The following is a 12,764-nucleotide window of genomic DNA, read 5'->3' on the forward strand; positions in this document are numbered from 1 at the left end:
AGCGTGGCAAGCTCTCAGAGAGTCGACTATAAACTAGCATGCTACTGAACCAGTCCCGTCAACCGCTTTCCCTTACATTGTCAACATGAGCAGCACCCTGAAACAGGTGGCGGCATTTCTGGATGCACAGATGGATAAAACTACAACTCTAATAAGAAAACAGTCTAAAGAAACAGTCCAAGCCGGGCGATGGTGGCGCACGCCTTTAATCCCAGCACTCGGGAGGCAGAGACAGGCAGATCTCTGTGAGTTCGAGACCAGCCTGGTCTAAAAGAGCTAGTTCCAGGACAGGCTCCAAAGCCACAGTGAAACCCTGTCTCGAAAAAAAAAAACAAAAAAACAAAAAAAAAATAAAGAAAGAAAGAAACAGTCCAGAGGGCTGGAGAGATGGCTCAGAGGTTGAGAGCACTGACTGCTCTTCCAGAGGTCCTGAGTTCAATTCCCAGCAACCACATGGTGGCTCACAGCCATCTGTAATGAGATCTGGTGCCCTCTTCTGGCGTGCAAGCATACATGGAAGGAATGTTGTATACATAATAAATAAATAAATATTAAAAAAAAAAAGAAACAGTCCAGATTCTCATTTGCGTGTGGGAAAAGTGTGGTAGTGGTGCCGCTGGTGCTGGGATCAAACAGGGCTGCAGGCCTGCTGGGCAAGCGGCCTGACCCTTGCCTACATCTCCAGCCCGAAACTCAGGCTTTTAGATTGAGCCCATGTTTACACCATGATGGCTTTGCCTTACCTTGAACACCAATATTTATAAAAATCAGTGTGCACAAAAGGGTTATGGTATTATGGTGTTTGTATATGTTGGTGGGCCTTAAATTTAAAATTGAAGGCTCATATATAAAGTTATAAATTATTATATATATATATTGCATGCATATGCATAAACCAAATATATGTACATAGGTGCACACATATATACATGTATGTATATATATACACACACACATACACACACATATCACATGCCACAGCAGGATAGATTTTGGAAAAGAATAAGAAACACTCTAAATGCTTTCATTTCCCTTCTATTTACTCTCTTTGGCATCAAAGAGTTACATGAAAAACTCCTTGATTTTAAAGAACTGGTATTTTTCTAAAAGATACTTGGATCCGCAAGCTATGAAATGAATGGGTCCCCTGGCTTGCGAACTGGGATGTTGGACATCTATGTAGAAGGTGTAATGAGAAAGACCCACGGAGAGGCATCAAACAAGGAATTCTGTGACACATACTGAAAACTCTGTTGGAGTGTGAAGTTTTTCTCCCCCCAGCGGAACCTCGGGAGCACAGGACCCTGAGAAGCAGCTCTGCATTCCCTTTGTTCTTGGGGTCCTGTGGGGATGCTAGCAGCTTCTAGATCACAGGAGGGGGAAACAAAAGCCACACCTTCCTTCTTCTTCCACAGAGATTTATCTGAAAGCAGGCATAGCAGCAGATGCCTGGAACCACAGGAGGCAGGAGGATCGCAAGTTTGAGATCAGTCTGGCCTCCCCAGCCAGCTGGAGCTATATGATCATAACTTGTCTCAAATTAAAAATAAACAAAAGTATATTACTCTGAAACTTTAAAAAGTTATCGTATAGCACAATCTGGTCTAAAATTTAATATGTACCTTGAGCTTTTACCCACACGCCTCCACCCGCCAAGAGCAGGAATCATAGGCAGGTGCTGGTCTATCAGTAATGGGGCTAGAAGCCAGGGTTCTGTGTATGCTAGGCAGGCACTCCACAACCAAGCTACCTCTCCAGCACGTCTGCAGGTATTTTAATGGTGAAAAATCTTCGCTTCCCCCACCCCAGATCCGTTGGAATTACAAACATCAAGATCTAAAAACCTAACCAACCAAAAGCCATCTGTTTCTTCCCGAACGAGCATCCGGTCATCCTTTGCTTCGCTGTTCTCCTTCAGAAGATCTGGGAAGGAGACGCTCAAGCTTCAGTCTCAAAGACCAAAAGGGTGAGTTTAACTCAGTTCAAGTGACAGCTTCCTTGATTAGTGGGTACTGAGGCCTGTTTAGTGGCCAGAATGTTCAGCGTTTGTTCTTAGAATTGAAGTCCGGGTAGACAGGAAGGAGTAAATGGTGTTTCGTTCACACTGGGACACGGCTTAGGGACTGTGAAACTCGGCTCACCTGAAATCTACCTTTTAAGCAACTGCTGACCTGGTGAAGCTGGAGAACACGGGTTAAGTGTTGGGAAAGAGTTATTGACTGTCCTCTGCTGAGCCTGGAGCAGTGTCTGTTCCTGGGCTGGAAAGATAAATTGAAATCGCTGCTTTTCGGGGACCATGTGCTTCCGCCAGAAGTGGAGCTAAGTATTAGATAGGGGCTGGGGGGAGAGAGAGAAGTGGAGAAAAATCAACTTCAAAACAGAAAGGAAGACGAATTTGATTTTCAGAAATGCTGACGCCGCTGTTCATGAGTGGTTGTCCAGAATTTCAGTCTAAGGCGAGGTAGAGCCCACTTTTGGAGCCGCGCAGGCAGGGGCGCACGCAGACAGTTGGCGGTTGGACGCTGCATAAATCAGTCCCCCTCCACTCGGGGAGTGTCAGTCATAGGGTTGTTTCCAGACAAGCAAGCACAGCTCTGCAGGGTAGCCGAGCTGCCTGCAGAGTATTTTCCGCGTGTCTTCCTGGTTACAACGCTTCCCACCCTCTTAAGGTGTTGGCTTGGCACGTGACGTGTTCCCTGCCTGGCGAACCATTAAGATTGAGTTGCAGCGCTAAATCAAAGGTGTTGGAGGTCACTGTCCCTGAAAAAACGAGCCTCAGCAAGCAGCTGCTGGGGCGTGTGTTGAGGCTCTGGGACTTCGCGGAGCACCCGGATTTCTTTTTACTTTCGGCTTTTCTCTGATGAAATAAGAGCAAAATGTGGATCAGTGGAACTGAACCTTCCAGAGCCACTTGCCAAGAATACTCTTCGTCGGTGAGTTGCTTTAATAAACGAAACAAAGCATTAGGGACAATTGTTGTTTGGGAGGTTTAAAACTGAAAAATATTTCATGGTTTGTAGAAACTATTTCGTTCAAGGAGAAAGGTTGATTGCCAGCGAGTTGGGGAATGAAGGTTTTCACTGTGATTTGTATCTCAGGCAATTGGAATTTTTTTAAAGGGAGAGTTATAGAGCAGAAGGAGATGGCTTGGGAAACTGGGGAAAGTGAAAGAAACGTGCCTACTCCATAGGCAGGTTTGTTGGTTTTGTTTTGCTTTTTGTTTGTTTTTTTGTTGTTGGTGGTGGTGTTTTTTGGGTTTTTTTTTTGGGGGGTGCGGTTTTTTTGTTTGTTTGGTTTTTGGTTTTTTGTTTGTTTGCTTGCTTGCTTTTTGGTTTTCTTCCAAGCTCCTGTTACAGATTGCTCCAAAAGTGGATCAAGGAAGATAATAGATCTTAAGATCTAGGATCTTCATTTATGGTATGTGTTTTGGCCAGAGGGCAAAAAGAAAACAGAAAATTTGCAGGCTCTGTTCAGCAGATGTCCTTGTCAGATACCAAACGCCTGAGCTGCTGACTGCAGCCTGGAGACAGGTGACAAACGTCATTGCTTCAGTACTTCCCAGGCACTGGCATCTTTAAATACATCTTTCTTCCTTTAAAAAAAAATTTTTGATTTTTTTTTTATTACTATTACTGTGTGTCTGAGAAAGAGAGAAAGACAAGACAGAGAGGAGGTATGCCTGGATTATAGCACACGTGTGACAGAGGTCAGAGGACTACTTCCAGGAGCTGGTTCTGTCCTACTGTGTGGGTTGGGGATCAACTTCTGCCATCAGCCTTGGCAGCAAGTTGTACTTTGACCCACAGAAACATCTCACCAACCCCAAATACATCTTCCTTTCAAACTTTAAGTGGGAATATCTAATGTTTATCTTAACATGACCATTCATAGTGATGTCTTTTATTTACTTGCTTGCTTTTGTTCCTTCTTTTGAGATAAGAATATATATATTGTAGCCTTGGCTGTCCTAGAACTCACATAGCCCAGGCTGGCCTTAAACTCACACTGATATTCCCGTCTCTACCTTGGCAAATATTTGTTCTGCCAGGATAGAATGCAATGAAGGATAAACACTGGTGTTTATTCTCACAAGGTCTCGGAGGATTGTGCAAAACACATGCTTTTATTTTAAAATTGGAACTTGACTCCAGTGTTTAGATCGAAATCTCAAGTGTGAGAGGAACAAACATTTTTACCATCGTGGGGAGGTCTCATAAGGCAGCTAATATGGATTCATGGCTTCTCTAATACCAGGTAGCATTTCCCTTTAGCAGTTCTGATCTTCAGAACACAGAAACAACCTTTAAAATACTTTCAGACCCAGGAACTCTTTCTTGCCTGAGCTCTGAGAAAGAGTCTGGTGGGATCTGGGAAGCTTGGTTACACAGGACAGACAACCTTCAGGTTTCTACTTCCTGAAAGCCAAAAGAAGGCTTGACTGCTTGGTGCCCTGGAGAACAAATCAGCAAAGCAATTTAGAGAATATTTTTTCACATTAATGAATTATTTGAATTCCTTTTAAGGTGTATAATTTATACTACAATGTTAATTTTTGAAGCAACTTACTTTTCAGTTTATTTTCATCTTTTTCTTTTATCAAATCATATTTGTGGTTGTCGTTGTAGCAAATACACAGTTGAATATCAGACACAAAAGTCAACATCAAAGTTATTAATCTAGCTATAAGATATGAATGAATGATGTAGAGGCATTTACATCTCTGGCAGGCAATTCAGAGTTAGAGGACGACCTCAATTTGGCTTTCCAGAGTGGTATTCAGAGGGAAAGTAACCAAGACAAAAAACAAAAAGCATCAAACTTTATATAAAGCTCTTGATAATCAGGTAAATAATCCATCCTCCTTCACCTCCTCCTCTTCTTCTGCATTTCTTTTTTGAAACTCAGTTTCTCTGTGTACTCCTGGAGCTCACTCTGTAGACCAGACTGGCCTTGAACTCACAGAGATCCCTGTGCCTCTCAATACTGAGATTAAAGGCATACACCACTATACCAAGATTATTTGCTTCTTTTAAGCTTTGGCTGTTTGTTTTGTTTTGTTCTGTTTTTTTTGAGACAATGTCTTGTGGTGCCCAAGCTAGTCCCAAATTCACCAGGTAGCCCAAGCTGACCTTGAACTCACAATCCTTCGGTGTCAGCCTCCTGGATTCTGCGATTATAAATGTGTGCCACCAAACTCAGCTCTGTGCTTCGGTTTTCCTTGAGAAATGTCCCTGCAAAGTAGACAACCTTTCTTAGAAAATAAATTGGGATGTAGGTTTCATAATTTGTCACGATATCCTTGTTCACTTTAAGGACCAACCACTTAAAGCAAGATAGTTCCCCCTCCCTCTTCAGTTAATTCTCAACCCCAACTGAAAACTACAATATGATGAGGAGAAGCCTTGAGAGAGAGAAAAATCTAGATTCGTGTAACTTTTATTATAGTATATTTTAGTTATCCCTGTTTGTTATTCGTTGGTGATATCTTTCTCTCCCTGTGCCTAATATGTGAGTTAAGCTTTAACATAGGTGTTTATGTATAGGAAAATAAAGGTTAGTACAGGATTTTGTACTGTCTATGGTTTCTAGTAGCCACCGGGGAACCTTAGAATGACGTGTGTGTGTATGTGTTTGTAGTCCAGGTGTGTGTGTGTGTGTGTGTGTGTGTGTGTGTGTAGTCCAGGCTGGCCTGGAAATCTATGTGCCCCTTCCTGGCCTGGAATCCATGGCAATCTTCTTACCTGAGCCTCCGGAATATTGAGATTCCAGACATGAGCACCAGGTCTAGCAGTATGTGGAATCTTGAAGTTTTGGTTTATTACTTTCAATGGAGAAAAAAAAAAAAACGGGAACACAGTGATTCCATAAATTATAAAATGTCCAAGTGATTTCTGCTTCATACATATCCTCTCCCTCCAAAACTCATACTGTCCAGCTTTCCCGTTATGATTTAAATGCTATTTGCAAATGAATGAACTGCCTCGAACCCCAGGAAGAAAGAAAAGCATTTGTGTTTATTGTTTATTTGTTGCTGTCCATGTGTTCAAGATGAGCCTAATGCAGTGCCCTCTGCTCACCTCACCTTCCAGCAGGGGTGTCTCCTGGGTCGTGTTATGAGGTAGCTGGAGTCTGTGGCTTGTGGTGCTCTCTGCTTTCCCCCAGGTTTCCTCCCTAGAGTTTAGTAAGTGTCTGTGGTATACAGCCTGGGCCCTCCAGCCTTCCAAGTAGCATCCTCAGCTACTCCTTTCTTGGTCCAGATTCCCAGTTCCAGAAATGAGTCCCTCCTTGCCATGATGAGGCAATGTGTTTTGGCATGCTCCATCAGGAAGTCACCACCCTCTGTCCACCCACCATCTGAAGTCACAGCCATATATTCTCTTGCTTATTTCAATTTTAGGAATGAAGTTTGTTTGTTTGGTTTTTTTTTTAACCTTGCTCTTTCCTTTGGGTAGTCCCAAAATAAAAGCACAGGGGAGCTAGTTTGCAAAGTCCGTGGATATTATGTACGTTCAAGCCTCCTTTCCTTGGAGGATTATCCTAGTGCGTGACCCAGAAGTGACTATCCCAACATGGCCACAGTTGGACTGGTAACAGACTTTGGGGTGAGAATGCAGGTTCACTCTCCTGCTCCTTTAGGGGTGATGTTATTCCCTTCAAATGCAAGGAGCTCTGGTGGCTCCACCTAGCCACTTCTCAGACATGCCCAAATTTGCCTGATCCATAGGGCGTACACAGCTTGGGCCTTTCAGCTGCAAACTCCCTTACGTAAGCAGAAAGGTCAAAGACTATTTTGGAAAGTTAAAAGATACATCATATTTTCCCTGAATTTAGATTCTCTCTGTGCCTCCCACTCCCTCTTTCCTTCTTTCCCCTCCTCATTTTCTAGTTGGAAAGTCTTGAGCTGAAATAGAGAAGACTCTAAGATCCTTACCCAGAGGCCTCAGAGCGAGTGAGATCTTTCTCAGGCTGTGCTCTCTCTGTGGTCTCTGGCATGGTGTAGACAGAGAAGCACCAGGGAGAAGCAAGACATGGGGGACAGTCTGGCTTTTCCCATCCTGGGAAGCCAGTGGCTTCCTGTTGATCCGGTTAAGTCTGAGTCTCATGAGCAGTTTTCCATTGAGAGATGATCAGGTTGTGGAATCTGTCTTAGTAGGCACAAGGATGGGAACCGAGAGCTTTCTTTTTATTTCTCTGGGATAATCTGGAGCCCTGCAGAACAATTCATTCAGACCAAGGTAATGGCTGTAACAATTCCTAACGTGGGTGATAATAACCAAGACGACAGCTTTACTTTCATGTAGTATCAAGTTTTATCAAAGCCCTGGCCAGAATCAGACAGCACATTTACTGTGTTGGAGGTAAAATATGGACCGAAAGCCAAGTCCCTTCCCAGAGGACTGTAATCTAATGAAGGCACCTGATTGTCCCGTGCAGCGACTGGCCCGCCTCAGAACTGCTCTGCTCTGTTCTTCCTTTTTGTTGTTGTTTTGGATTGTTTGTTTGTTTGTTTGTCAAGACAAAGGGTTTCTCTGTGTAGCCTTGGCTGTCCTGACACTCACTCTGTAAACCAAGTTGGCCTCCAACTCAGAGACCCGTCTGTCTGTGCCTTCTGAGTGCTGGGATTAAAGGAGAGTACCACCAAATCCATTCTTTAGCAATTCTGGCAAAAGATGGTGAAGGAAGTCGTGTCCTTTGAACTCACACAGGGATTCCATGTGGCCCAGGTGTAACCAGGTCACAGCAGATAGACATGGCGAGTATCTGGGCGACTGAGGATCTTCCTGCCAGGAAGTTGTTAACTAAACTAGAGGATCCAGAGGCTTCCTGGAGGAAGAGGACCATACTAGGTGACTAAGGACAAGAGTCTATACCAAGCAATGATGTAGTAACCAGAGAAAGCCGAATCCATCTCAGTCATAGAGACTCACGAAGTCAGTTCAAGTCAGCAGTATCTGGTTTTCATGTTAGAAAGACCCCTTTAGGTCCACGGTTCCTCAGCCAAGGGCATGTGGGTATCCTGACAGACACTCAGCAATGCTCTAAAATGTGTCCAGTTTTCACTGCTGAAGTGAGGGTGGAGGTCAGGGGTGCTGAGGAACATTGAGGCGATTAAGACAGGCCACCTCAGGAAAAGCAGCATCAGCAGTGCCAAGGAAGAAGGATCTTTGCTCCAATTTATAGCACAAAGAATGGATTTGCGGCCAGGCAGTGGTGGCGCACACCTTTAATCCCAGCACTCGGGAGGCAGAGGCAGGCAGATTCCTGTGGGTTCGAGGCCAGGCAAGAGCTAGTTCCAGGACAGCTAGGACTGTTACACAGAAAAACCCTGTATTGAAAAACAAACAAACAAAAAAGGATTTGAGGGAGGGAGAAACGTTGGAGTCAGCAGAGCAGGAATGTTGGCATGATGGAGCATAGCTGGGATCCCCTGCCTTCCAGTCTCAGCTAAGTGGTGAGTGTGAGTATGAGGCCAACCTGGGCTGCATAAGACCTTGTCTCAAAAAAAAAAAAAAAACCCAGACAAATGAAAATGAGACTGAGAGGCAAAGCTGGTGGGAGGAGATTGATGATATTTAATCTCAGTTACCAACTTGACTGCATTTAGAGTCATCATGGAGACATGCCCCAGGTGTATCTTACCATGAGCCAAATAAACCCTTCACCCCTACCCTTATGCTTGTCGGGTATTGATCACAACAAGAAACCGCTCGCTACCTTACTGGGATAACAAATGTAAAAATGAACAGAGCTGTGTGGGATTTCGAGTGGATGTGGTGGGTGAGGAGGAAGGAGAAGCCGAGGTGAGATTCCTTCCACCCTGCCTTGAGGAAATAGGTGGATGGTGGATGAAAGGAAGAGCCAATGGGAGCAGTGGAAGGACCACATCCATTGACTTAACCGGACAACACGTGAATTCCGCAGGACCAGCATAGACAGGACTCCCCTCCACACGCTGGGTTCTTGTGAGGGTGAGACAAAATCAGAGGCCAAGAAAAAGGCTACAGCGGAGAAGACCCATATGGCGTGGGAGCCTGTGTGAGGGACAGGGCTTTAGTGTAAGTCTGGTTCAGTCTTCTGGAGGAAGTGACCTCTATATCATCCTTCAAGTGTAAGATAATTGTCCAGGAAGAAGACAGTACCTGCAGAAACTCAGGTGTCTGATAAATTCCCTCTGGCCAAGCGGACATAGGGAAGTTGGGTGTGTAAAGACTAGGCTGAGTAGGGTTTTGTGGATACAGAGAATAGCCTCACGTTTCACTACAAAGCAAGTAAAAGTTTGCAAGAAGAGGAAGGGTTCAATTTGTCCTGATGACTGTGGCTCACGTACAGAGATGGATTGGGAACACGCTTGGAGACATCAGGACAGTGAACAGGGTTACTGCGCTAGAAAGGCAAGAGCTGATGGGTGATGCTGGGACCAGGGTAATGGCAGCTTGATGCAGAAACAAGAATGGACACTGAGTTGGAGTCAGTAGGGTTTGTTGACCGGATAGAAAGGAGTGAGAATGGAAATACAAAAAGCTCACGTCTAACTCACGGGGTCTGAGCTGCTTGTGACCTGATAGGTGGATCTTCTCAGAGATCCAAGTGTTAGAAAAGAATATTCCCGAGCCCTGCCCTGCCCTGTTGCATGGGGTTTTCTAAACGGCATCTGCAAAGGCGTGGAAATGAGAGGATAATTGAGGTGGAACTAAGTTGGCAGGTCAGGGATGCCTAGGAGAGCTGAGAGATAAGGTTGGGTGGGTAAGGGCTTGCTTAAAAGGTTCACCAGATAAAACGAAAGCCCTGGGCTAGTGAGCTGCTTCTATAGGAAAAGACACTTGCCACCAAACCTGGTGACCCACGTGATGCCCAGAACACACGTGGTGGAAAGACAGAACCAACTCCTAGAAATTGTCCGTTGACCTCTAAGTGCACTTGTGTACGCGTGCTTAAACACACACAAAATAAATGATTAAATAAACCTAATAACAAAAACTTTTTTTTTTTAAGAGAAAAGCCTTGGGTCATGTTAAGATTTTGAACAATCCCCTCCGGGATTTTTAGGTGGGGACTGAAAAGATGGAGTCTGAATTTTCCAAAGATCTCCCTGTTGGTGGCGTGAAGGGTGGAGGGGGTTCCGGAAGAGAAGCAAGATTAGTATCAAGCAAGATGGCTGTAATGGAAGGGGTGAGGGCATTTGTGAGAGATTCCTGCGGTGTGACATCATTACGGACTTGGAGGTCAAGGCAGAAGGTGAGCTATTTTCGCCAAGTCCAGAGGGCTTTTTCCAGCACAGCCTTCGTGACACCAGAGATGCTTGCGGAAGGCCTCCCAGGCAGCTGGACGGTCCCCTCTTATGGAGTGAACGGTAGCACACACAGCAAGGCACACACCGGACAAACACACATCCTTCGACTCTGTGCCTCTGCACGTGATGGCCATCTGTTCTGTCTGTGTCATTGGAGCCATTTCCTGCGCGCTTGCCACTCTCAGCACCCTACCCCTGCTGCACTGATTCCGAACCAGATGGGGACCTAGTGAGATAGTGCGAGGCCGGCTGTGGGGTGCAGTGAGGGCTGCAGCCATTAGGATTATAAAAAGAGCAAGAACTGGCACCATCTGGGTTGTATGTACTCTTGGCTTGCGGCTAACTGCATTGTTTGCCAGTTCCTACCCGAACTGGTAACATTCCTATCTCCAAGCCTTTTGTTCTGGGACAGTGTGTTTATCTATTTATTTTAATTTTATTTATTTATTTTTAAATTCTATTTATTTTTAAGTTTTATTTATTTTTTTATGTGTTTGGGTGGGTGTTCAGTCTCCAAATATGTCTGTGTATCAGGTACGCCCCTGGTGCCTATGGAGCCAGAAATAGATGTTGGATCCCCTGACATAGGGTTATGAGCCGCCATGTCAGTGCTGAGAATCAAACCTGGGTCCTCTAGAAGAGCACCCATGCTTTTAACTGCTGAGCCTGCTCTCCAACCCTTTATTGTTTGCTTGCTTGCTTGTGAGACAGGGTCTCATTATGCACGCCTGGCCACCCTGGAACTTGCTGTGTAGATCAGGCTGGCCTCCAGAGTGCTGGGAATGCAGGCCTGCATGAGGGCATCAGGCTCCCAGCTTTTACCCATCCTACCCTTTGGTCTCCTGGGCAGTTTTCCGCCACCTTCTCCCTCCTGCCTTGTCGGGGCGTCCCCTGGAAGTGTCCGCTCCACACTGCCCACGCATTAGCTCACCCTCTTTATCAAGGCTAAAGTGGTGTCTCAGCTCTTTGTGCTTCCTTTGGGTGAAAGTGCTCTGAAACACAGACTGCCTCTCTCGGCCGCATTCGTTTCCTTCAAAGATTTCAAAACAATACTGGTTTGTGTACACAATACTTGTAGGAGGAACGTAGCTTCAACAGGCATAGACGGGAAGACCAGAAGCAGATGAGGCAACGCACGCCTGTAATCTCAGGAGCAGATGCAGGGTTGTGGCAGGTTCGAGGCCTGCCTGCTTTACATAGTGAGTTCAGGCCAGCAAGAGAAGCATAGCGAAACTTTGCCTCATGAGGCAAGTGAATAAACACGGTGCACCGGCCCCAATCCAAAAACCTCAAACTTGAAATTTTAAATATTGTTTACACTTACTTGCTTGTTATTTATTGGGTATGTACGCGGGCCTGTGTGTGCTGTAGCACGTGTGTGGAGGTCAGGGGAACGACTGTCTAAGGAGGATCTCTCCTGCCACTGTGTGGGTTTAGGGGTTGAACTCAGGCCACCAGACTTGATGGAATGTGCCTTTACTGGTTAAGGCCTCTCGCTGCCCATCCCCTAAAATTTGAACCTGTTGATGATTCTACAGATAGAAAATTCCACATCCAACCTCATGACCTCATGTGATAGGCTCCAGTCGGATTACATCATCTTGAGGCACCACGTGTAAGATGTTTCTCAAACAAATGAATTTTCTGTTTATACTTGGGTCCCATTCCCAACACATCTCCTTAATTAGTGCAAATATTCACATTTTAAACAGAACTGAGTTTATTGGCACAGGCTTGTAATTCTAGCTACTTAAAACCCTGAGTAAGAGCTAGGCGGTGGTGGTGTACTCCTTTAATCCCAGCACTCAGAAGGCAGAGGCGGGTGGATTTCAGTGAGTTTAAGGCCAGCCTGGTCTACAAAGAAAGTTCCAGGACAGGCAGAACTGTTATACAGAGAAACCCTGTCTCACAAAATAAAACAAAACAAAACAAAAAACCCGAGTCAGATAGAGTCCAGATTCAAGATTAGCCTTGGCAACTTAGAGAGCACTTGTTTCAAAAACAGACAGGAAGGGACAGAGGGAGGGAGGGAGGGAGGGAGGGAGGGGAGAAAGAGAGAGGAGGGAAAGGAAGGAAAGAAAAATTAAAACACTCCTGGTCCCAAGCACACTGGGTAAGGAATCCTGACCTGTGTTTGACATGCAGATATTATTAGTATAACTTATATTTCAGGATAATATGAAAAAAAATCCACAACATTAATTCATTTTCTGGTCAAAATCTGAACTCAACTATAAAACAGCTATGGATGTCTTTAAAATAGAAAACCGTTGGTGTCCGGCTTTTATGGTCAACTTTCACTAACCATGAAGCGATGAAACAGATGGCGGATAGCTGTTGCCCAGCTCCTTTTGACTGCTCCCGTCCACAGTCCCAGCTTGTGTAACTCTGGACTCCCTTGCTGCTGCCTTGGTGGAGGAGGTGCCCTAATTTCACAAAGAGCTGTGAGTCATGGCAGTCTACTGACCCTGAG

The 12,764-nt window shown here is 45.1% G+C and overlaps 1 protein-coding gene across 3 annotated transcripts in view; it reads left to right on the top strand.

Annotated features, from left to right (window-relative positions):
* The window catches only part of Exph5 (exophilin 5), a 72,716-nt gene that overhangs the window by 38,248 nt on the left and 21,704 nt on the right, over nucleotides 1-12,764 (top strand). Inside the window, exon 3 of one of the 3 annotated variants that reach the window (XM_041638384.1) lies at nucleotides 1,810-1,966. In XM_041638384.1, the coding sequence (XP_041494318.1) occupies nucleotides 1,810-1,966 (157 nt within the window). Of the gene's footprint in view, nucleotides 1-1,809; nucleotides 1,967-2,755; nucleotides 2,934-12,764 lie in introns of those variants that run through there. The other 2 variants (XM_041638385.1, XM_041638388.1) reach the window with 2 other exon arrangements.

The sequence above is a fragment of the Microtus oregoni genome, unplaced genomic scaffold (genome assembly GCF_018167655.1).
Source record: "Microtus oregoni isolate MIOR12 unplaced genomic scaffold, Mior012 000055F_ref0000237, whole genome shotgun sequence".
NCBI classification, from domain to species: Eukaryota; Metazoa; Chordata; class Mammalia; order Rodentia; family Cricetidae; genus Microtus; species Microtus oregoni.